The following is a 25,597-nucleotide window of genomic DNA, read 5'->3' as shown; positions in this document are numbered from 1 at the left end:
CTAGCACAGTGAGCTGTCCCGGAAAATGCGGGCCAAACCCCTGGGACACAGAGACTTAGGACCCCACCTTCTGTCCTGAGTGTGGTGTGCCCAGGCATTTTCTTTCTAAGCAAATACTTGACTTTCCATCTAAGGTAGAGCTCGTGGGAAGATTCGGGAAAATGAGGATGGCGGCTATGGAATTCGGAACTGGGCAGAGATGTATTTTTGAGATTGTAGATGCCTACATCCTCTGCTCACTAGGCAAGGTGATTTGGTGATGATCTCAGGGGTCTGGGGATCTTGAACTCCTTCATCCAGCCCTGACCAGTCAGTGGAGAGGGAGAGGGTGGGGGATAAGAGAAAGGAAGATTTAAAGCAAGAGAGCCTTTGTCTGAGTCCCTTGAAAAAACTCAGGTGACAAAAGGGACATCAGCCCAGGAAAATTAGTTTCTATATCAGTCTCCTGCTCTGCATAACAATACAAAGATGCCTTCCTTTAAATCTAGAGGGGGAAGAATACCTGTTATGTCTTTGCATGCTTGCCACAGCGTTATTTCAGAAGGACTGGTGGGTGCTGGGGATGTGATTCTGCCGCCACAAGTGGATGAGTCTCAGAAAAGTCCTGTTTGTGGTCTGTGAGAGTCTGCCAATGCTCTGTCACAGTAGAGGAAGACAGAGGTTAGACCTTGTCTCTGACTGCAAGTGGACAGGAACAGAGTTCAGTGTTGAACTTGAACTTGATTGGTATTTCACATCACAGCTGCAGTGGAGGGATCAGGGTTGATGACAGCAGAGAATTGAAGGAGCTGTTTGGAAGCCTAGGAAAGCCTTTGCCAAAACAGGTGAGGCTCTGAGCCTCAAGGTTATAGATTTGCGTGTTGAGGCATCCAGGAAGACTGGGGTAATCATTGGGTCTCTTAAGTAGTAAGAATACCCATGCTTTCTTGTGACTTCTGCACACATAGATTAAGGAGTTAGGAATGTGGGTATATGCTGCCTAGGGGTTTGTCATTATATGTTCAAATGTGTTTGTTTATGAGCTATTCTGTATCGTGACATGTGTACAGTACACATTTATGCACTAAATATTATTATTTGTTCTCAAATTGACTAAGAAAAGATTTTAGGAAGCATGTTTTTGAGACAGGGTCTCACCATGTAGCCCAGGCTAGCCTCAAACTCACGATTCTCCTCTTTCAGCTTCCTGTTGAGAGTACAGGTGTACACCACCATGCTCAGCTAGGAAACATACTTTATTCTGTCATTTGTAGTTCAGAAGGCTTTGAGATACATAGATAGCTATCTGCCTTTATCTTTGGGGTATATGTTCCAAGATCCCTAGTGCATACTTAAAACGGAGGGAGTACCAAACCCTATACATAAGCACTGTAACATGGCAGTGGTTAGTCACATGATCAAGACAGCTGCTAAGTGACTAGTGGCCAGGGAGCATATGCAACATGGGTATGTCGGGTACAGCAATGATTCACAATTCACTGAGTTGGGTGGAGTTGGCAATATATTTTATCACACTACTCAGAACAATCCACAATGTAAAACAGTATCTCTGGAAATTTCCATTTAATGTTTTCAGACCTCAGCTGACTATGGGTAACTGAACCATAGAAAGCAAAATGTTGGAAGGGGGAGATGACTGTGTGTATAAGCCATCTCCATTCTTCAACAAGTCAACTTTGGAGGAGTCATTGGATGTGTAAGATTTTACATCTCTACTATGCATCTTTTAAGATGTGTCCAATATCATTTCACAAAAGCAGAGCTCAAAGGGAGCAGAATGGAAAGTAGGACACTTGGGTACATCTGTATCTGGATTTACCTTGTATTTGGCTATTAGAACAGATGGGATAACCTGTTTTAGCAACTTTTCTCTTTCCAGATGACCCCAACCTGCTCTGTTGACTGGTTCAGTCCAATAGGTATGGACTCCTTTCTTTGGCATTGCTGGTACATGTTGCTCCAGGAATGTCCATTTTCTGGTAAGATAGGCACTGTCCAGCATCAAGACCTGCTGCTTCATCAGTCAGGGCCTATCTACGGAGCAGGGAAGGCTTCTGTGCTGTCCCACCATGGCCACATATAGGGCAGAAGATCTTCCTGCTTCCCCCAGACCAGGTCCCTTGGAGAAGCTGCTGTTAGCTAACTGAATTCAGTATTAGCCAGCCAAGTGGTGGTAACAGGACCTCGGGCAAAACGGGCCTGGGCTTCACAGTCGAGGATTCCACCACAGCCAGGGGACGCACAGGGCAGAAGTCACTGCATTTCCAAATGGCTCGTTCATCTGCTCCTTCTCTTTGTTTGGTCTTGCTGTTACCCTCTTTCTGTCTCGTGCTTCTTTTCTATAACCTAGTCAGCAGGCCTTCAGCAGGGGAGAAGATCCCCCACATCTGCCTTATGTGTTTTACACGAGACAAAACAAAGCTAAACTGAACAGGAAAATACACTGCAGAGTCCTGGCATTGTCCGGGAGTCTCTGCAGTCGACAGCGCCATTGCTGGAGGATAGAGCTGGGAGGTTTGGGGGATGGTGACTAGCTGTCGTCTACTAGAGAGGTTTGGGGGATGGTGACTAGCTGTCGTCTACTAGAGAGGTTTGGGGGATGGTGACTAGCTGTCGTCTACTAGAGAGGTTTGGGGGATGGTGACTAGCTGTCGTCTACTAGAGAGGTTTGGGGGATGGTGACTAGCTGTCTACTGGAGAGGTTTGGGGGATGGTGACTAGCTGTCTACTAGAGAGGTTTGGGGGATGGTGACTAGCTGTCTACTGGAGAGGTTTAGGGGATGGTGACTAGCTGTCGTCTACTGGAGAGGTTTGGGGGATGGTGACTAGCTGTCGTCTACTAGAGAGGTTTGGGGGATGGTGACTAGCTGTCTACTGGAGAGGTTTGGGGGATGGTGACTAGCTGTCGTCTACTAGAGAGGTTTGGGGGATGGTGACTAGCTGTCGTCTACTAGAGAGGTTTGGGGGATGGTGACTAGCTGTCGTCTACTAGAGAGGTTTGGGGGATGGTGACTAGCTGTCTACTGGAGAGGTTTGGGGGATGGTGACTAGCTGTCTACTGGAGAGGTTTGGGGGATGGTGACTAGCTGTCGTCTACTAGAGAGATCTGGAGCCCCTTCTCTGAGCTTCACTATAACATATAGCCCCAAATTATTTGGGTGAATCTATTCAGGTACAACTGCTTGGCCTGAAATTGTCCCCCAAGTGCTTAAACACATACAAACACACACACACACACACACCACCACCACCACCACCACCACCAACAACAACAAAATAAAAAAAAAAAAAACCCTGAATTGCTACATGTAGCAGAGAAGAGTTAGTGTTTTTAATAGCTTGAAAAATGATATCCAGATGCTCAATACAGAGGAGGAGGCCCTTCCCTCTAGTTCTGAGCTGGCCACAATGATCCTCAGCCTGGTCCCTCCCATCTGGACAGCTGCCCTGAGCCCTCTGGGAGGCTACCTTGGGAGACCGCCCGGGAGCTCCAACTGGTCCCCAATCCAAAGAAGGCAGGCAAACCATCTGGAATGCATTGTCCAGATCAACTCTGCATTGCCCAGGCACCCTGACAGCTTCTTGGGTCCATGCGAGGCTTGGATTTAATCCATCAAGCGCTCTCCAGACAGAGGCTTCCAGACATCTCTTTGATTCCTTTCAGAATCTGGATTCTAACAGAGGTACAATTAGACCTGCTAGTCACTTCCAAGTTTGGCTTTCTCAGGGAAAGGACCAAGGTGTGCTCTGAGAGACACTTTCCAGCAGCTCTTGGCCTAGTAACAAATGAAGAAAGGGAGCAGCTTGGCAGGAGGCCTCTCTCAGGGTCCTTTGCATTCCCACTGCAATATGCCAACCATCCATCCAGTCCTGACAACTGACACTTATTTGGAAAGGATAAAGAAAATAGTCGCATTCCACGACACTTTGGGGAGCCTTTTAGAAGTGGCAGCCTGTCTTTCCACACCCTCTCTACACCATGCAAAGTCTGCTTGGGAGAAATGATGGGGTAAAATCTGGGAGGAAGGGAAGGGGTTGGGAAGGCATTTGGAATGGTCCTTAACTCCAATTGTCAAAAGGATTGAGGGTTTATTTTTTTTCTTCTTTAAAATTGTAAATCCCTGAAAACAATAGGTTGGTTACAGTTTTTCTTCTAGAACAATACACATTTTGCTGGTGTGCAAACAGTATTGAGTGGCTCATTTATAAAGCCCCCACCTTCACCCTTTCCCCATGATTCTGCTCCTTATTCATTTCTTCGTTGATAAGAAAAATGCTTAGTTTCCCCTAAATCTCTCATCAGGGAGCAGATTCCAAGGTAATTGGTCCCAAGTTGAAGAGAATCTACTGTGTCTCAGATCAGACCAGTTCCCTCAAATGGCCAGAGTGACAGTGTAGGCGGATTTTCTTTGTATCCTGGCAGCCACTCCCAAATAACCACACAGAGACTTAATTATAAATGATCAGCAGATAGCTTAGGCTTGTTTCTACCTAGCTCTTATAACTTAAATCAACCCATTTCTGTTATTCTATGTGCTGCCTGGGTCTCATTTACCTCATCTGTGAACTTCCCATGTTCTGTCTTTGAGTCTGGATCGTGATTCCTGAGACTCCACCCTTCTTCTCCCTAGCATTCTCTCCACCCCCCAAATCCCAGCTAGTTACTGGCTGTTTCACTTTTTATTAAACCAGTCAGTGACATATTCACACAGTGTAAAGGAATATTCCACATGATGGTGAATCTCAGACTCCTCAGCATCATCTCAAAGTTGCTTTTGAAGCTCCCAGTATGTTTTGCAAGCAGGGATAAGTTTCATGTCCTGGCCTACATCACTCTCCTTTTGGTGCTCCCTTCCTGTGTCTCCCAGCACCACCGTTAAACACTGCCCACTCTTCTGATGTCCAGCACTTGGCAGCACGTGCCAGGCTAGAGCTGAGATGCAATGTTGTGAGCTATGCACGGGTCTCAGCAGATGTGAGCTGGAGCAGGTCACACTTCGGTATATCGTCCTCCCCTCCCACATCCACGTCACCACAACAGCTGCACAGGGATATCCATATTTGGAGCAAGGGGAAGCCAAGTTGTCTCACAGCAGACAAACTGAACAGGGGAAGTCCTCTGACCACTCTATGGAAGGAATCTCTTCTTCAATACTTGCCCTCCTCTGTGCCACTCAGACTACTCTAAACTTCCCCAGGACCCTCGCTTGGATTTTCTCCATCACCTCCAGTCATCAACCAGTTCTTTCTTTAAAGTTTTACTTATCATTCTTCTTTTTTTTTTTTTTTTTTTTTTGAGACAGGGTTTCTCTGTGTAGCTTTGCGCCTTTCCTGGAACTCACTTGGTAGTCCAGGCTGGCCTCGAACTCACAGAGATCCGCCTGGCTCTGCCTCCCGAGTGCTGGGATTAAAGGCGTGCGCTGCCGCCGCCCGGCTTCATTATTCTTATGTGTGTGTGTGTGTGTAAATGAGTGCAGGTGTACATGTGCCAGAGTGTGTGTGTGTGTGGAAGTCAGGGGGGTGAGTGCAACTTTCTGGGATTAGGTCCCCCCTTCCACCATAGTAGTGAACTCAGATCACCAGGCTTGAGTGGCAAACGCTTTTGTCTGCTGAGCCATCTTGCCAGCCCAGCCAATTCTTAATACAGAATGATTTAGCCGTCTCCGTCTTGTTCTGGACCACCGTCTTCCAAATCAAGGGAGCCGTGCAAGGCATTACTGTCGACAGATCTCGTTTATTCCTTCTCCCCACTGAGGAGAACCACCTGAAGCACTGGCCTCTAGAGGAAGCCGCTGTGCCGGATCTCCCGGGCCAAAAAGAAGTGGAGGATGTGGTGTTGGTGTGATGTGGCTGGGAACTGCCCCACTGCAGAAACCAGTCCTGGAAGGGACAGTGACAGGCAGGCAGGCAGCTTAAGGCCACGCTCACCTTGGATTTCATGCCAGGTTGAGTCTGAGCTTTCCAGTTTGGTTGGCAGAGCACAGCCCAAGGGAATTAAGAGGCAGTTAGGGCCTCAGAAATCCACTAGGTAGACAGATGTCATGTAGAAGTTTGCTTGCCAGATGCAGGACATAACCATCAGGTTTGAGGGTAGGTAAATGTTCCAAGCCAGGAATGAGACCAAGAGAAAAGTTCACTATCACCAGCCACTCCTCCCACCCCACCCCCTCTAGCCAACCCTCATCATCACCCACCCCACCCCTACCGCCATGGATGACCATTCAAAGTAGAATTCTAGCTTTAAGGAAGGTAGGGCAATCAGGTGAAATGGCAGACACCAAGGCCAAAGCTTTCAGTAAACATGAGGGGCTGTAGAAAGAGTTACAGCGCAGGGCCAGTAGTCAACGCAGCCTTCAGATCTCCAGTTCACTGACGAGGACAGCAGGGCAGCAAAGTAGATGCAAGGCTCTTAGGAGCGGATACCCAGCTATGGCAACCCTCTCGGACTCTCAGCCCTCTTGGCTAGCGGATGAGGGACCAGATTGGGCTATTTATGTACTCAGCCAGCAGAGCCAGCTCTGTTGGGAAGGTAGAGAAAAAGGAGCCAGCATATGAGACTGGTCATCTTCAGTCATAAAGGGTAGCATTTATGATTAAAATAGCACCTTGCTATTTTAATTCTGGTCTTGTGCCAGCCTGAAGTAGTAGAAGAGATCCCACAACATGAGTCCAGGTATCTCTGGGCTGGGCTGGCTGAAGCCAGTTACCAGTTTGGGACCCCTAGACATGTCTTTTCATTAACTTTTGGGGGCTCATTTTCCTCATTTGTAGAAATCAGGAAGTTAAGCTAAACTAAAGGTTTTCAAAGTGTCCTTCTGAAACTGACAATAACAATGTCACCCGGTGGCTTATGAGAAATGCAAGTTCTTAGGCCCTGCCTTAGTTCCAACAGATCAGAAACACTGAGAGTGAAACCCAGAAACCTGTGATTTCACAAGTCTCCAGGTGGTTCGGAGCCCAGCAACATCTGAGACGCCATAGCCTAAATAATTCTAAATCTGCATGCCCAGAGGCCTCTGCATCTGCTAGGAGAGATGAAAGGCGCCCGCCCCTGCCCTCGCACACACACACACCCCTGGAGCAGGCCTCAGCACACAGCCTCTCTCTTTAGTCTGTTGCTAAGCCAAGGCTGCCTCTGTGAGGGATGGATTAATGCTCCAGCCAGCCAGTTAGAGAGGATACAACGTTCTTGTCTCCTTTACCTCCTGCCCAATTAGCCAGGGGTAACTTAGGAAGATTTACTCTTTTCCACAAGCAAGGTCACAACCTGAGGTTGTCATAGAAGCCAGCTTCCACCCCGGCTCTCCTGAGGCTGTAGCAGCGGATTGGCCAGTAGGCAGATGACTCTGCCTGGTAGCAGGGATTTAATAGGCAAGGCAAGGCAGGGAGGAGGGCCAAAGGGGAGGAACAGCTCTGCTAAGCCTGTTGCCTTCTGCTTAAAAAAAAATTTATAGGTCTATTTATAACCTGTCTTGTTCCACAAAGGATTTCAGGCGGCTGCCTTCCTTGTTGGAAAATCCTTGATGCCAATACTTGGCATCTGATACCAAGGACTTCCTGGCTCAGAGCAGGGGGGCCAAGTCTTTGTTCATGCAGCCTCAACAGAGCACATAATGGGTACCCTAGGCTTTGTGTTTTAGGATATCCATCTTCCTGTACCTCCTTTCTTCCTGCCCGTCTCCACGGAGGATACAGTCAGCATCTTGTCTGTCCATGTTTTCAATGGGCATATCAGTCGTAACCTGATAACTCCTGGTTTGCATCTTTTCCATTTGGGTTAAATAAGTAAGATCCACTAGGAAAAAGTCCCAAAGCCCAGTTTGAGATCTCATTCTCAGAGCTCTGTAAACAAAGGGAATCCCCCAACTTTGCTCAGCTGTCTCTTCCTCAAAGGAAAATGCCAACTGTTCCATTATTGATTGGACTCGTACTTGGAGTTACTTTGGATTTTGAGGGTTCCTTAAATCAACGCAACATGCTTAGGAGAGGGCTCAGTTCACAGTAAATGCTCAATAATCGTTACCTTAAAGAGAATAAACCCCAGGGATGTGGTCTGCTACTGGGACCTCTTGGGAAGGGATGTGCTGGGGCTATGGATTCAACTAGGTTTGTCCCTTCGCAGGGATAATTGCTCCCTATGAGTCTGAACTTCAAACTCTGGCTTTGTTTGTTCTTTTCACTGATCTCCTTATCCTCAAGCTGAATCCAACAATTGAGTTATTTGAGTTTTTCTCTTTTGGAGCGAGTGGTTCTGTCCCTTGACAAATCTCCCCATCGGAGGCTCACACGCAAGGCCTGTTGCCTGTGTGATATGCAGCATCACTGACAAGTGGAGATGGCCACACGCATTGACACTGGCTGAGTGTCTCTGCAAAGGGCTGCCGCATTCTGGCTGCCAGAGGCCTTGGGCCCCGGACTTCGGACATGCCTGGCCTCTGACACACACGCCCTGCCCCCTTCCCAACCCCTGCCTGGTCTCACCATCATTGCTTTGTCTGGAGGTGCTCATCCCTGCCCTTGCTGCTGACACACGATGTTCTTTTTCGGAATCTGACTAACCAGGACAAAAATGAACAGGGAAGAGCCAAGAGCAAAGGATAGACACGGTGCTTCTGGAGAAGAAAAGAGTCTCAGCCTGCTAAGTATCAAGACTCGTTATTAGTAGCAATTGTGTGGCTTTTCTTTGTGTCCAGCTAGTGGACAAAGACTTTAAAAGGCAGTGCTAAACAAACACTCTTTTGTAACCCAGGATTTATTGTTCTGTGTGCGTTTTGGTATATACAAGAAGGAATATGATGATGAAAAGAACTGTATGAAGCAATAGAAATTACAACTTTGTTATTAGTGCAGGGACAGACTAGCACACAATAGAACAGAGGCAAGAATGCAGAACAGACCACACCTGCACACTAGACGTAGAGGTGGCTGTAGGGGACAGTGCCTATTTTGAGTGGTCCTGGAAAGCTAGTTTCCTTGAACATGGAAAAAATAAAATGGAGCTCTACCATATACAAAGAATAAAGAGTATGAGTAAAAAATGTAGTTTTTTAAGACTACCTTTATTTGTTTGTTTATTGTCGGGTGGCATGTGGTATGGCATGCGTGTGGGGTGAGAGGACAGCTTGAGGGAGCTAGGGGGTCCCAGGGCTTGAACTCAGGTCATCAGGCTTGGTGACAAGCGTCTTTGCCTGTTGAACCCCCTCACTGCCCATGAGAAGCCCTTGTTAAGTATACCCTATAGAATATAAGTTCGGTTATAGTATCCATTCTTTTTTGTTGTTGTTGTTTCTGTTTGTTTGTTTGTTTGTTTTTAGAGACAGGGTTTCTCTGGGTAGCTTTGCGCATTTCCTGGATCTTGTTCTATAGACCAGGCTGGCCTCGAACTCACAGAGATCTGCCTACAGTATCCATTCTTAATGAGTGAAGTAGTATCCACAAGGCACACACCCACAAAAGAAAACCCAGAAAACAAACAAACCCCCCCAAAAAATGGTCTGAAAGGGATAAAAATAGTATTATTCTCATATATAAAGCACATACATAAGAATGATACAAAAACATTTACTCACAGGATTAAAATATCAGTGAAATGATTAGAAAACAAAAGTCTGAAAAACTTTAGAAGGTTGGAGGAAATGAGTGTGTAGCATGCTTGAGGTCATTCCTTGCCATGTGTCTTAGTCACTGGTCTGTTGCCGTGAAGAGACACCATGACCTCGGCAGCTCTTATAGAAGAACGCATTTAGCTGGGGGCTTGCTTAAGTGTCAGAAGGTCAGTCCATCATCATCATGGCGGGCAGCATGGCAGCACACGTGGTACTGGAGCAGTAGCTGGGAGCTGCATCCTGATTCATAGGCAGAGAGACTGGGCCTGGAATGGGTTCTTGGAACCTCAAAGCCCACCCCCAGTGACACACTTCCTCCAACAAGGCCACACCTCCTAATCCTTCTAATCCTTTCCAACAGGTCCAGTCCCTGGTGACTAAGCCTTCAAATACATGAGCCTATGGGGGCCATTGTTATTCAAACCACCACAAGCATGATAAAGGGCAAAGGAGACAGCGCACATTTCAACACTGTAGTTACCTCAGAGGGTAGGAAGGGTGAGAACTGAGACAAAGGAGGTACCCATGGAGCTTCAGTTAGCATCATCGGAAACATTCTGTCCCTTCACCTGGGTGGGATGGATTCAAAGGTTTTTATTTTCTTCAGCAATATGTATGGCAAATGTCTACTCGTGCATTTATATATATATATATATATATATATATATATATATATATATATATATTAAATTGGCAAGGTAGTAACTAGAAAAGTGAGGTAAAAATGAAGAGTACTTACTGGCCTGGAGACCAACAGCTGGGGAGAACGGCTGAGGAGCCATGTCCTCTGCCTCACCTTGGGCTAAGCTTTGCTACACTGGCTGCGTTTTTTTCACATCTGCTGCTCATCTGAACACCAAGGAAATAATGTCCTGCTCCCAAACTTGTTCTGATTAAATAAAGTTATATATAGTCTGTGGAGTCACGTGTTCCACCAACCAACACCCAGCAAATATTGTCTCCTCTCCTCTATCTTGCCACTTAATTCTGTGCCTTATGGTTTATGCCTTTACAAGTTCCTGTGTCCCAACCTCCGTGATGTCCCGACTCCGACCCCAGCTGACTGGGTGCTGCGTAAAGACTTGGGCCTGTGTTATTTCACTTGTCGGCCTGCCTGGCTCAAGTCAAGAGCCCCGAGAATGCTCAGCTCACAGTGTCCCCACAGTTCCTTACAAACTAGTTGTTCATAAAAAGAGAAATCAAGTTACTATCGTGGGCTCCCTCACCAAATACAATTGGGACTTCACTAGTCCCACTTTGTCCAAGATCCCTAGAGGATGCCAAAGACCAGAGATGGTGCTGAGACCTGTAAATAATGCTTTTTCCAATATGTAATGTCTATGATGAAGCTTAATCTATAAATTAGATACAATAAGCTATTAATAGCAATAAATAGAATGAAAATAACACAATTATATTATAATACAAGTTATCAATTATTTGCTTCTGGAATTTGTCCTTTAGCATTTTCAGATTACACCTGACGGTTGGGAACTAAAGGGAAGGAAGCTAAGCCGTAGAATAAGAGAGCTATGGTGATTGTAAAAGTCATTTAGAATAATGATCACCGCTAAAGGCCACTCCCCTGCCATCTTAAAAAGTAAAATAGAAAATGAAAATGAACATACCTGCCTTCAGAACTTCAGGCTGTGGTGATGCATGCCATAATCCCAAAAAGTTGAGGCAGGAGCATTAAGCCTAGGCTGCACAGTACATTCCTGTTTTTAACTAATAACTTCGATAAATAACCTGAGACAGACACGCACATCTTTGTCAGCCGTTTGAGTGAGCGCCTCGTCATTTTTCTCGCATTGTTTCTGTGCGATGGAGCAGGAACACAGTCATTCTAGAAGGCCAAGGTTGAAGAACTCGCGACAGACACGTTACCAGAATGACTTTGTCTTTCTGAGCACAGTGCCAGGCTGCACAGGGCTCTGTCAATGTAGCTGAATTGCACAGCGCTGCTCGGCTGGCTGCTGGGGGAGGCTTGGGATGGGGACAGAGAGGCTAAGCGGTGAGATGCGGGGTACCAGAGAAAACTTGACCCTACGCTGTAACAGTGTCTCTAGGCCTGGCTTTGGGCCTGTCCTCTTTGGGTGTGCAGGGTGGGGGTCCCGCAGTAAGGGAGGGGATCTCCGAAGGTGAGGACAGCAGGTTTTAGCTCCCCCTCCTTAACCAGCTTCCCTGGATTCTCCCTCGTCCATCCGGTCTGTGTTCTGAGGTCAGAATCTAGTTCACGGCTATTTAAAAATTTCAACTTGGCCCCTGCAATGCTGGTCGGTGCTCTTGGAATTAGAATTTGTGAGTGTGATCTTCTAGGGCTGGTGAAAGCTTTTCAGATTCCTAGGAGATTGTGTGTGTGTGTGTGTGTGTGTGTGTGTGTGTGTGTGTGTGTGTGTGTGTAATAAGTATGCACATGTGATTGCATGTGTTCAGAGATCTTGGACTTTCCAAGCCAGGCAAGCACAAATTGTACAGGAATTGATGTAAGGCGATGTTCCCCCAACTTATGGTCCCTCTAATTTGAAGGCACTCACATGTCGCTGAGATTGTTTTATTTTCCACAAATATCATATTTGCCTCACACAGATCTCCTAGCATGCAGGGGAGGCCATGCAAGTCCAGCCTGCTTGTCATAGCAGGGCCTGGGGACAACTCACAGTAAGCATGGGATCTTACTGGAGTCCTGGCAGCCCTTGCTGGGGGAGTATACTGGCTACATGGAGCGCAGACATGCCATCCTCTGCCCACCCACAGCCTGGATTAGGAGAGCTGCTAACCACCAGGAAGCATGCTGTGCTCTCGGGCCTCCTGGCCAGTGTCCTACCATTTATTGCTCATGGTGTAATTTGGGTTCTGAAGACATTTGGACTGGGCAGGAGGAGGATTTTGGTTTGCTTGCTTGTTTATTTTTGTTTTGTTTTCTAAGAGAACAAGGACAAATGGGAAGCCTTTTTCTCTAGCCTGGCACAGAATTGGTAGAACTCCCTAGAATCCTTTCCTGATTTTCAAGATGTTCAAATTATAGCCCAGAGAAGCTCCTGGCTTTGCCCCAAGTCATTTTGATCATAGCACGAGCTGCTACTTGTAGCTCCCCCAACCTTTTTTTTTTTTGGTTTTTCTGAGACAGGGTTTCTCTGTGTAGCTTTGCGCCTTTCCTGGATCTTGCGCTGTAGGCCAGGCTGGCCTCGAACTCACAGAGATCCGCCTGGCTCTGCCTCCCGAGTGCTGGGATTAAAGGCGTGCGCCACCACCGCCCGGCTCCCCCAACCTTTTTAAGAACTGAAATATTAAAAGTTTCTCATTAATTTTTATACTAAATGAGTATTAGCATCTTGCATCTCTGTAGTCTAGAGATTTTGTTCAAGTTAGTTAACCTCTGTTTTTAAATCCATAAAGGAGGGTAAATCACACCTTCCAGGGTGATTGTGAGGCAGAATATGTTAATGTGTGATACTAAAATCAAAAGAAATCAACAACAACAACAAACCCACTTGGTCCTTCCTGCCCCCTTCCTGCCCCCTTTCTCCCCTGGTTTTTTGAGACAGGGTTTCTCTGTGTAACTAGCTGTCCTTTGTAGACCTCAAACTCACAGAGATCCACTTGCCTCTGCCTCCCTAGCGCTGAGATTAAAGGCGTGCGTCACCATGCCCCCACGCCCCACTCCTTCTTGCCTTTTAAAGACCATAACAAACCAAAGACAATTCCTGTTCCATTGACAAGCTGAGCGCAGATTCACATTGCAGAGCAGTGTAACTACGTCTGTCCTAGGCAGTTCAGGTAAACCAAGGGCATTGCCCAAGGTGCCGTGGGCAGGGCAGGACCCTGGAATGGGCACGAGATTGGGAAGGGGTGTGAACTGACTGAAAAGCCTCCAAAGAGAAGTTAAAGACTTTCTTCCCAGCTTAAAAAACAGTGCTGAGGGGCTGGAGAGGTTAAGAGCATTGGCTGCTCTTCCAGAGGTCCTCAGTTCAATTCCCAACACCACCTGGTGGCTCACAACCATCTATAATGAGACCTGATGCCCTCTTCTGGCATGAAAGCATACATGCAGACAGCACACTGTATACGCAATAAATAAAATAAATCTTTAAACAACAAAAATAAACAAGAAAACAAGCCGGGCGGTGGTAGCACACGCCTTTAATCCCAGCACTCGGGAGGCAGAGTCAGGCGGATCTCTGTGAGTTCAAGGCCAGCCTGGTTTACATAACGAGATCATCCAGGAGGGGCACCAAAACTACACAGAGAAACCCTGTCTCAAAAACACAGAACAAAACAAAACAAAAAACAAAAACAAAACACAAAAAACTAACCAACCAACAAACAACCCCCAAACCAAACACAGCGCTGAAGGAGAGGCTTGCGGAGACGGGATTGACGGAGCTGCAGGAGAGGCTTGCGGAGACGGGATTGACGCAGCTGCAGAAGGAGAGGCTTGCGGAGACGGGATTGACGCAGCTGCAGAAGGAGAGCGGTTCTCAGGATGCAGCCGAGAGTCTCAGAGAGCAAGGACCCTGGTGGCTTCCCAGCAGCCCAAAGATCCTGAAGGATGACAAACGGGACATTCAGCCTCAGGTCTCCATGGTAAGCGTGTCATAGTAGAAAGTGTGTGGGTGGCATGTCTGAAGAGACCTCCTTCCTTCCCCTCTGCAGCCACACCAAGTAAGGGGGAACGCGGGACTTCCTGAAGCCCCATGGGAAGATGGACTTCAGCAGTGGTTTAAAACTGTTCTGGGTTCACTGCCCTTCTGGTTATAGCCCCTGTGCCAGAGGCATCTGCAAAGCAAAGAGGGCCTCCTGACTTGGGTTTTCACATCGAAAGAGTCAATTTCAAACATTCCCATGTGGGGACTGGGGAGATGTCCCCATTGGGTAGGACTGCCTGTTGTGTAAGTATGGGGACCTGAGCTTGGGGATCCCCAGCACTCATATAAAAGCCAGGGGTGACCCTGAATACCTGTAGCCTCAGCACTGTTTCTACTGATGGGTAGAAACAGGAGGTTCGCTAGGGTTTGGTGGCTGTCCAGTCTAGCCCAAAAGTGGCAAGCTCCGGGTTTAGTGAGAGACCCTGTCTGGAGAGGATAAGGCAGAGGGTGGGAGAGCCATCTTCCTCCAGCCTCCACATGGGGAGCATGGGCATGTGCACTCCCACATATGTGTACACACCCACATACAACACAAACGTAGACATTCAGTCTGGTGCTTTTGTAGCAGTGATGGGCAGTAGGAAGGTCTCATGACCATGGCTTCCCTATAGGTACTACAGAACAAAATGGAATCGTAGTTGAAAGGGATGTGCATGAAGTTGGGCTGGGAGGCAAATTGGAGTAGAAACACAGCCCTCAACTGCAATGCTTACGGAGTACACTCAGGCTCAGCTGTAATCAGTCCTCTGTCTCTTCAGGCTCCCTTAGCAGAACCCAGAGGTCACATGGTGAGGATCCCTGGCTCTCCGAGGCCACACTGGAGAGGCAATCCAGTTTGCATTTGGAGGACAACACAACAAACCTGTCCCCTCCCCTCTATGGTGAGCCTCCGGCTTGTTTAGCTCTACCAGGCAGCTATTCATCTGTAACTGTGAGACGCAAGAACCCAAGGCTGAAACGCAAGGTACCCAGGCTGCTGCATCCTGCAGTTCCTTACACAGACCAGGGGTCGCCAGGATTAGACCAAAGCAGGAAGTAATACCCAGATGGGGAGAAATGACATTTGCCAAATATTGGCTTACGGAAAAGAGCAGCTGGGTGAAATACACATGAAATAAAAATTAAACCCTTCAAGCTAGCGCCTGGCTGACTGGCTGAGGAGAGAGAGAGAGAGAGAGAGAGAGAGAGAGAGAGAGAGAGAGAGAGAGAGAGAGAGAGAGAGAGAGAGAGAGAGAGAGAGAGAGAGAGTCCATCTGAAGGCAACAGCACCCCTGAGGTGAATTCCCTGAATCTGAGAGCACAGCTCCATCTCCAAAGAGGAAAGTGACTGTAGGTTGGCTGGACAGTCGTGGCCGAACTGATGTCACTGCTCTTGTCTCACTGGCCCCCAGAGAAGGGTTCCTGTCCTGAAAAGGGGGGACTTCTTGTTTCCTCTTGGTAGCTATAAGTCCTATTGTACATTCCAAAACACAGTCCAGCACCTACCCCCACCGTGAAGAATGTGGGGTGACTTTACCAGGATCCCAGAGCTTTAGAATAGCTCAACTGTAGATGTAACCAACCGTCTTATTAAATAAGAAACACAGAACCAATGCAAAGAAGAAAGCCAAGAGGTCAGAGCTAAGAGCTAAAACCTTACCCTTCCTCCTGCGGTGGTCCTACCTCTCCGAACCAGAGCTACCCCTGTGTTAAAGTCTTTATATAGAGTTCCTGATCTGCCTTCTCATTGGTTGTAAACCCAACCACATGACCGCCTCCTCACGGCCTGTCTGTGTAGACCTCCAGGTTTTCCATGATTGGTATTGAGATTAAAGGCATGTGTATCCAATACTGGCTGTATCCCTGAACACACAGAGACTTACCTAGCTCTGCCTACCAAGTGCTGGGATTACAAGCGTACGCCACCACTGCCCTGCTTTCCTATGGCTTGCTAATAGCTCTGACCCTGGGCAACTTTATTTATTAACATACAAATAACATTTTAATACAAATAAAATATCACCATATTAACCACATCTATTATGAGGAAAATCTGTCTTAGCGAACTGCATCTCCTATCTAGCCTCACCAAGTCTCCATCCCTGTCATTCCTTCTTGTTGGGGAAGTACCCTAGCTTAGGGTGGATGAGATGTCTTGAATCATGGGGGCACAACCACCTGTGGAGCAGATGAAGGGAGATGGCTTTGGTTGGTGAGCCGAGGCATATCTAAATGGATGACACCTGGAGAGAATGGTGTTTCAGCTGGGAAGCAGGGCGTGGGGGGGGGGGGGCGGGTGGGTGCCATAGTAGAAGCATGGACTCTCACTCCAACCTGGATTGAGGAGTTACATTTACAGCTTCCTTAGCCAGCCCAGCCCTGGCCATGCACAGTAACTCTCCTTCTGGGCTTCCAGGTGAGGGAGATGCCATGTCTCTTCTTCTTCTCATTCAAGTGCTGTCCATTGATAACCAATTAACACTTAAAACCTCCTTCACATTTTCCCCCTAACGGCCTACAAGGTCACTTATGCGAATGGAAAAACTTCTTTCTTACTTTTTTTGTTGTTTTTATGATCCTTTGGTTTTTTTCTGAAGTCTCCCCACCCCCAATTCTTTTCTTTCTTCCTTTTTTTTTTTTTTTTTTAATCGCCCTGACAGGCCTTGAACTCACTATCTTCCTGTCTCAGTTCCTGAGTGCTGGTATTACAGATGTGGCACCCACTTGGCCTGTCCTCCAGTACCCACGGTATTTCATGTACCCAGCTCCATGCAAGTCATTCACTAATTTGGTCATTTTCTTAAACTTCTGCATATATGTGTATGTGTACAGCACACATACAAATCACAACATGCATATACATTGCTAACGTGTATATGAGGGTGTGTGCATGCTTATGCACCTGCGTAGAGGTAAAAACCTTTGAGACAGGGTCTCTCGTTGAACTTGGAGCTAGGCTGGTGGCCAGCAAGCCCCAGGAAACCTCCTGCCTTTACCATCCGTGCTGGAGTTACAGATATGCACACACCCATTGTAAGCCCCTTGAGTCAGAGGAGTGGCCAGGCTTCTCCCTGGAGGACCTCTAACTGCCAGGTTCCACCCACAGAATACTCTAACTTCCCTAACTGCTGAAGCCTGGCCCCACCCTATAGAGCAAAAAGCCCAATCTCTGGACATAAAATCCCACCAATCTCCACCCTGGAAAGCTCCACCCTGAAAAGTTCCACCCGTTTCCAAAGAAACTCTATATAGGCCCTGTATTCTGTTTAGTTTGCTGCTGTTTCTCACCCGAGCAGAGGAAGACACCCTCCTGGGTTTTTCCCTCTCAATAAATCTCTCGTGTGAGGTTTGTTGTGAGGTGTGACTTCGTGGTATGCCTTGGCTCTCGGCTACTGGGATCCCTTTTCATCCAAGCTGTAATACTTGGATGAAAACACACTCATGTGATACATGTAATACACTCGTGCCTGCCTCTTCACCTAGCTGCTGGGATCTCAACTCGGGTCTTATTGTTTATTCGGCAAGAGCTCCTACCCACTCAGTCATCTTGCTAGTCTGCCCCACTCACACCCCTTTTATTCAGAGACAGGGTTTTGCCACAGCCCAGGCTGGCCTTGAACTTGTGGTCCTCTTTCTTCGGTCTCCCAAATGCTGAGATTACAGGTCTGCCTGCTTCTGTGCTGTCGGTTGTGGTTTTGATAGTTTTGAATATGTCTTACCATTCCAGTTGTGTGTAGGTTACTTTGGATTTAATAGGAAGTTGACTTTGTTTTAAACACTTTCCTAAGCACATTGTGTAGACTGGTTCATCTAATCTTCATAGCAGCCCTATGGGGCAGACGCCATAATGCATCGTCCCTGTTTGGTGGGGGGAAGAGACTCGTCAACAGACTCTCTTAAGATCTTGTAGGAGATGAGAGAGTTGTAACTTCTCGTCTATAAAATGGGATGGCTAACTGCACCTGCTTCATGAGAGTGCCACAAGGAATATGTGAGTTAATGTGTATAAAGCACACAGAATGGTGCCCCCACACAAGCACTTACTTAAATGACGTTAGTAAATAATGAATGAAAATCTACGTGGTCAAGCTGGACAGAACCAGGTGTGTTGACTCCTGAGAATAAAATCCTGTTTTCCACTTCTCTCCTGCCGACTCTTCTGCTCTTTTCCTTCTGAGGTCTTTGGCAGGGATTCTTACAGATGGGGAGACTGAACTATGGAAGTCATGATCCAGGGCCACAGTTAGTTTCTCTTCTTGAGAATTCCATAGCAACACTTCCTATATTCCGTGGGCTACTCTACTGGCATTAACTGATAGAGTGAACATACTGTCTTAGGCAGGCATAGGGAATGCTCCTTGTCTATTACACTGTCTTAGGCATGGGGAATGCTCCTTGTCTATTACACTGTCTTAGGCAGGCATAGGGAATGCTCCTTGTCTATTACACTGTCTTAGGCATGGGGAATGCTCCTTGTCTATTACACTGTCTTAGGCAGGCATAGGGAATGCTCCTTGTCTATTACACTGTCTTAGGTATGGGGAATGCTCCTTGTCTATTACACTGTCTTAGGTATGGGGAATGCTCCTTGTCTATTACACTGTCTTAGGCATGGGGAATGCTCCTTGTCTATTACACTGTCTTAGGCAGGCATAGGGAATGCTCCTTGTCTATTACACTGTCTTAGGTATGGGGAATGCTCCTTGTCTATTACACTGTCTTAGGTATGGGGAATGCTCCTTGCCTATTACACTGTCTTAGGCATGGGGAATGCTCCTTGTCTATTACACTGTCTTAGGTATGGGGAATGCTCCTTGTCTATTACACTATCTTAGGCATGGGGAATGCTCCTTGTCTATTACATGGAGGAGGATGCACAGGTGCAGAGTGGTCCAACTCTGCTCTATCTGAGCCCTCTAGGGTCTGAGACCAGCCAGTTCTGCCCACAAGGCCAGAGTGGGAACTGGTATGCTACTTTAGAAAACTATTTAAAGAAACCCAGACACTGAACATAAACACATTTTTACTGAGGGGCCTGTACCAACCTTGCCCCACGTGTTTTGCGGTGGTCTATGACTAAACCTTGGGATGGACCCCAGATCTCAGGATGTCTTGGCCTGGCTTCAGTAGGTACATCAAACACGCCTAGTCTGACTTGTTGCTAGGGTGACCAGTTGTCTAATTTGCTTGGGACCAATCGTTTGAAAGTCCTGTACAACAGGAAACACCCTGATCCTGCATTCTGCACAGAGATGCTTTGGTGCTCGGTGCTCAGGACATTTTGCGTTTGTCCATAGATTTCCAGAGAAGTACTTCTTATTATTTCCAAATGGTCCCCATGTTATTTTGACTTTGGAGGCAGCGCTAACACATTTCCAGTCACAGGAGCATAAGGAGCATCATCGTGTGGAATGTTTTCTGTTCTGGTGGGTAGAACCCCAGGGTTTATTCTCTACAGCCATTCCAGAGTTGTGTCACAACTAGTCACATCAGCCTTCTCCTGCCTTCAGTGTGACCCGCAAAGCTCTTACTTCCCCCTTCACACTTTCATTGTCCCCAAGCACGTTTGAAGGTTTACTTTCTGCAGCATCACACAGAATAAGGAGGGATGGGTTTGGCACTGGATGGTGGAGGGGGGACAGGGTGTACAGAGGACAGAGCAAGGACTTCACAGGGAGAGAGATCTGGAGCGAGTCTTGTCTCCGACAGGTCATCTTATGACATTGTGCAAGTTTGTCCGCAAGATGATAGTCCTCTGCACGATCAGCAATGACACTCGTGAAGCAGCTTGCGTGGAGAGGGGTGTGACCAGCATGAAATAACTGATCCGAGAGGCCCAGCTCAAGACTCGGGCACCCCATGACTGTCAAGGGCCTGAGCCCGAGTGGGGTTGGTATGTCCGCCCAGGGAGATGCTGAGGAGGTGCTCCATGTCTAATGAGGCCACATTCCACTCTTCCCATTTTCAGTGTCTCTCCTCTAGACGAGCTTTACTACAGATCTGTGGGATCCTGTGTTCTTCCTGTTTCCTTTTACGAGATGAATTTATTTTGGTGGTTATTTAAATTCAGTCTTCTTCATCTGATGACAGACTTTCTAAAAGCGGGGTCCATGTCTGTCTTGTTCACTCTCGTAGCTTCAGTCACCAAACCGGGGTCTGGTGCAGAGCAGGCATTCACAAATGTCATTGAATGAAATAAACCGATCCGATGACCATTCATAGGTACATGGAGAAGACAGCGAACGCCTGGGCAGTGGTCAGCCACTAGATGGCGCGAATGCCCCATACGCAAACTGTGCAGCAGGCTTCCTCAAACCCGAGGGATGGGTGGCCATGGCTGGGCTCCAAATCTGCTTGGAAGGGATTCTGCTGAGTTCCTAACATCTGTCTTTACTGAGCGCCATACTGGGCCGTTTACAATGCTTACTGTAGCTCTTACAGCCACCACGGGGGAAGTTATCCCACTTTACAAGGGGAAACAGATGTCCAGCAATTTGAAGTAACTTTTCTTAAGATACACAACCTGGGGCAGGAGAGAAGCACTCCGAACCTGAATCTGTCGGCCTCCACATCCGAGTTCTTAACCAGTGTATGTTAGTGCTTCTATTATGGTGGCCTCAAACGCCAATAATGTACTTCCTTCTATTTAAAAAAAAAAAAAAATCCCACCAGGTGGTGGTGACGCACACTTTTAATCCCAGCACTCCGGAGGCAGAGGTAGGCAATTCTCTATGAGTTCAAGGCCAGCCTGGTCTACAATTCCAGGATAGCCAAAGCTACACAGAGAAACCCTGTCTTGGAAAAAAAAAATCCTCACAGGTGATTGTTATTTTCTCACAGACCCAGTGTGAGGTCTCTGCATGGCCATTGGCTTCTAAAGACAATTTATGAAAGAGGGAAATCAAGTCCGAATGGACTCAGCATCTCCTAGGTCAGACCTTTAGGTCTTGAGCTCATGGGTGAGCTAAGCATCCTACTTGGAGAAAATAACCCTCAGCGTATCGACCAATCATGAAGAGCTAGCTTTTGTAACTGGTCTGGCAGAAATGAAGATAATCTAAAAAGATACCGAGTCTCTCAGTTATCTTGTTTCTCAATTTATCAGACTGTTGAGACAACAGATCCCAAGGAAATGGGAATTTCCTCAGGAATCTCAGGGTGGGAGAAGGAAAGGGCACCTACCTTGAAAGAGACACAGTACCGGATGAGACTGGTGATGGATCCATGGTGGGCAGGGCCACAAGCTACTGGGGCTGCTTAAATGTGCACATCCTTGGCCTTCTATTTAAACTTGGGTCTGTCACTTCAGGTCCCCAAAGACTGCCTTGAGGGGCTCGATGGATCTCTCTGTCCCTCTTCCCAATGTGGCCACATTGAAGACTTCTTCTTTTCCTGCGTTCCACTTAGAATTTGGCTATTTTAATTCGCTCATTGAGACCTGACTTGGGGTACAAGGGGTAACCCCAAAATCTGATAACAAGCTCACACACCGGCTTGAGCAAATACAGGTGGCTTTACAACCTGGCCGTATGTGTGCAGGTGAGTCACATCTACACACAACGGCAGCTCAGTGCCACACAGGTAATGTGTGTGTGTGTGTGCGTGTGTGTGCGTGTCACAAGAGCATCTGAAAGACAGAGGTGACTAGAAAACACATCAGAGAGACAGCAAATAAACTGTGTCCTTTTTACTCAAGGTTCAGACCAAAGATCAGAGGCCCTGGCTCTGCCTGGGAGCTTGTAAGCCATATAGAGTGCTATTCCAGACCTCCTGAACAGGAATCTGCATTTTAACAGATCCCCATGTGTTTAAAGACTTCCAAGGACCAAGTGTTTGTATTTCTAAGTCTCCTTAAAATATTTTTAACTTTAAACTCATCTTCCTTTTGGATTTTGTCTTGCTTTTAAAGGAGTTGCACTGTGTACTCCGGGCTCCTGCTGTTCTTCACAAGGAACCCCATAGACACTTCTAATGGCCAAGTTTTCTAAGTTATTAACCAGAAGGAAAGCTCTTGCCCTGAAGTATTTTTGTATGCTTTTATATGAAAAAATTTCAGGAAGGTAGGCCTTGAAAACAATCTAAAGGATTAACTTTTTAATCACTAAAGGGACTTTCCTATGTTTATTTTAATTGCGGTATGCTGTAATTCTTTGGAGATAAACAATTTATATATGTTACATATATCAGGACTCCTCAAGTCACTCCCTAGCTTCTGCACTGTCCTCTTATTTATCATTTGGAATCCATGGAAGTTGAAACATGGAGTCCGTGTTTACTGTGATCGAGAGAGATCTCTTAAGAGACAAGCACTTCCAATGGAGCGGATTGAATGTCTCAGTGAGAAGAGACAAGGCCCTTATGTCTACCTGTGTTTCATTTCTCCTTATCCACTCATGAACATTGTGTGAGCCCGTTTGGACAGGCAGTGTGGTCTAAATTTAAAAAGCGTTAAAGAACTCTAAACAGAGGAACACAGTCCCTTAGCCAACAGGTCCCTGTGCAGTACACTTCTCTGAGACTCAGTTTGCTATGTCTAAATAGGTAGATTTAGATGGTTGCTAAGGTCCCTTCCCTGGTCTAGTATTACACGTGCCTGGTTACCTAGGAGTAGGAGCATGAGTTGTTATTCATTAAACCCAGAATATATATTCCCAAATAGAAGTGGCCCACGCTATCCTCACTCCCAGCTATAAAAATTGAGAATGCTGGTTACCATAGCAACTCACCTTCATGGAGTCATTTAGAAATTTGATTCTGTAAAGTGACAATATTATGTACCAGCACCTGCAAAGTTCCAAAATATTTCCTCTACTTCCCTTCTTGCCCTGGGCGATGGTGCCAAGAATTCTCATAATCTGGAGAAGCAATCAGAGTTCTCGAGCTGCCTTTCGGGCTGCTGGAACAGAAGGTGCTGACGGGGTGGGAGTGAAGGGAGGCCCCATTTTGGTTTACTAATTCTGCAGCCGCCCTTCACAAACTCCCGCAAATATTTTGTGATGTTGCAAGGTGTTACGAGGAGTGAAAAGCAAGCTGTGACTCGGCTGGCATGGAGACTCTGCAAACGCGGAAGGGTGATGTGTTGCAAGGCAGGCTATTCCTTCTGTGAGTCCGCCAAGTAGAAGGCTTCAAGAACCATTTCTGCCAGACACTGCTGTTGTGCACACTGGATTTTTTTTTTTTAAACACAGGACCTATTAAAAATTGTTGGGCTTAGTAGGTCTCATCTTATGGACCCTGGGCCCTTGGGAGCCCTGGAGTTACTGCAAAGAATCTGCAAACCCTCTGTGTGTTCTCTCTGCAGAAGGAATGAAAAATGTGCTCATTTATATGAATAAGCTTTCAAATTTGCATGAGTATTAGTATGTCCAATATGCATAAATTAAAACAAATTCATTTGCAAAGTTACTATGTCTTAGCTGTATTTTTTTTATCAACTGATCATAAAAGCAGGGTCAACATCATTCTTGTCTTAAGGAAAAGAGGTTATTTTGGGTGGAGTTGGCTGCTGAAGTCTTGATTCTGAGGGCAGAGGAAAGGGATACCGACTGTCAGTTACTGGCTTTGTTTTTCATGGCGTAAGTGTAAGAATTTATTTACCATTGTCTTCTAGAACATTAGCACCTCTTAGGAGACCCTTAATTGACCAATTGGGCACTTGCTCTCCATGGGAAATGTTGTATCTGAATATAAGCTGTGAACAATGGATATAATTCTTAGGCCACACATTCTTGTGACAAACATAACTGAGGGACTAGAGGTTAGACAGATACCCGGAGAGGCAGACAGACAGGGAGAAGGGCCATGACTAGGTACTAAAGACTGAGCTTCCAAGAAGGCTGGCTTCTTCCTCATGACTTGAGACAAATCGAGCAGCTTAAAGCAGAGGACCCCTGCTCAACAAGTTCAAGGCCTGATCAGGACATGTCACACAACAGCCATCTTGTCTTTCTTCAAACTGACCAACCCTAATTGGGGGAGGAAGACCCTTCAAAGACTTCAAAAACAAAACAAAACAACAACAAAATCCATCAAGCCCTCAAGGAGAAGTTTGGCATGGGCTTCCTGAGTCCCCCCTTTTCTTTGTGGAGGGTCTTTGTTCTGTATGTGCCCACTGGATATGTGTGTTTTCTTACCCCTAATAAAAACTGATTCTGTCTGTTGCAGCTTGCTTGTTCAATAATTTTCCTGCTGTTACTTACCTGTCACACTTCAGATTTTCCCTGTCTCTTAACTCTTCAACTGGCAGAGAAAATGGACCCAATCAAAACCTCTAGACAGTGTTAACCCCAAAGATGCGAGGAGAAGACCCCCGACCCGAATCACCATGGCCGAATTGATGAAAGCACGCTTTTGTATTTGTGTACATGGGCTGCCTTCCCCTAAGGCAGGGTTCAAGAGTCAGCTTTGGATGTGAGGAAGACAAGGTTTTTATTGCTCAGGGTTAGGGGTTTTCCAAATGGAGGATGTGGTGGGCAAATAGGCGGGGTTACAGGAGCAGAACATAACGAGGTGGTCATAACAGGTGGTTGTATGTGGAGGCCCACAAAGGTTTCCTGGTGAGATCTGAGCTCGCTTTACCCAGCAGGGCTGCACTAGAGGATTGTTTGACCATGTGCATGGTTACCAGGTGATCGGAAGGAGCTAGGAGGAGCTCTTTTGCTCCACCTCTTGGCATTCCTATAAAAAATACTTTAGAAGAGACAGAAGGGGCTGGTAAATAATGACCCAGGCCCTCCAGAGGCTATCCTGTGTTTCTATCTGTTTCTTTCTCCTCTATCCATTCTATCTGAATATTTCTCACTTCTCCCTCCTCAAGAGTATCCCGGGAAAAAGTGAAAGGGGGCCCCCACAGTTATAATAACCTTTTGAAAGAAAGACGTGGTTGCAAGCGGTCATAACAACTTCTAGAAATGAAGGCATGGTTGTCATTTCCTGGAGCAGGCAGTACAGAACCATCTGTAGTTAAGGTTACAGGTGGGGCACAGCCCAGTCCCTGAGAAACAGAGGTTTAATCATAAACAGGAATGAGCCTAGTTTGTCTTTAGTATAAGATGGTTTGCAAGCCTAAGATGGAGGCAGGAATTGCCTCAATGAGCTTGGCATGTGGGCATGTCTGTGGGCATTTTTTTTGGATTAGTGATTGATGTGGGAGGGCCCAGTCTGCTGCAGGTGGTGCCACCTGTGGGCACGTGGGCCTGGGTTTTATAAGACAGCAAGCTGAGGGAGTCATGGGAGCTAGCCAGTAAGCAGTGTTCCTCCATGTTTTCTCTCAGGGATAGACTATAACCTGTAAGTCAGTTTTGGTCAGTGTTAAATCACGGCAACAGAAAAGCGCATTTCTTTCCTGAGGTTCTGCCACGTTCT

The 25,597-nt window shown here is 46.7% G+C and overlaps 1 protein-coding gene and 1 non-coding gene across 5 annotated transcripts in view; both read left to right on the top strand.

Moving 5' to 3' along the window:
• LOC128115610 (uncharacterized) overlaps positions 1 to 24,396 on the top strand; it is a 54,709-nt gene extending 30,313 nt beyond the window's left edge. For 2 of the 4 annotated variants that reach the window (XR_008220225.1, XM_052746483.1), the window contains exons 3-4: positions 13,954 to 14,192; positions 19,943 to 24,396. Coding sequence is in view for 3 of the 4 variants with exons in the window: in XM_052746483.1 (XP_052602443.1) it covers positions 13,954 to 14,192; positions 19,943 to 19,954 (251 nt within the window). In the remaining variant the exon portion in view is untranslated. Of the gene's footprint in view, positions 1 to 13,953; positions 14,193 to 15,012; positions 15,136 to 19,942 lie in introns of all 4 variants that reach the window. The other 2 variants (XM_052746481.1, XM_052746482.1) reach the window with 2 other exon arrangements.
• On the top strand, positions 8,664 to 8,795 carry LOC128116149 (small nucleolar RNA SNORA40). Its single transcript, XR_008220404.1, has one exon. It is a non-coding gene; the product is annotated as a small nucleolar RNA SNORA40 (small nucleolar RNA).
• Positions 24,397 to 25,597: the final 1,201 nt, after the last annotated feature.

Source organism: Peromyscus californicus, unplaced genomic scaffold (genome assembly GCF_007827085.1).
Source record: "Peromyscus californicus insignis strain IS unplaced genomic scaffold, ASM782708v3 Scaffold_1__1_contigs__length_55948999, whole genome shotgun sequence".
Lineage (NCBI taxonomy): Eukaryota > Metazoa > Chordata > Mammalia > Rodentia > Cricetidae > Peromyscus > Peromyscus californicus.
This window is presented reverse-complemented; position numbering and strand designations above follow the sequence as displayed.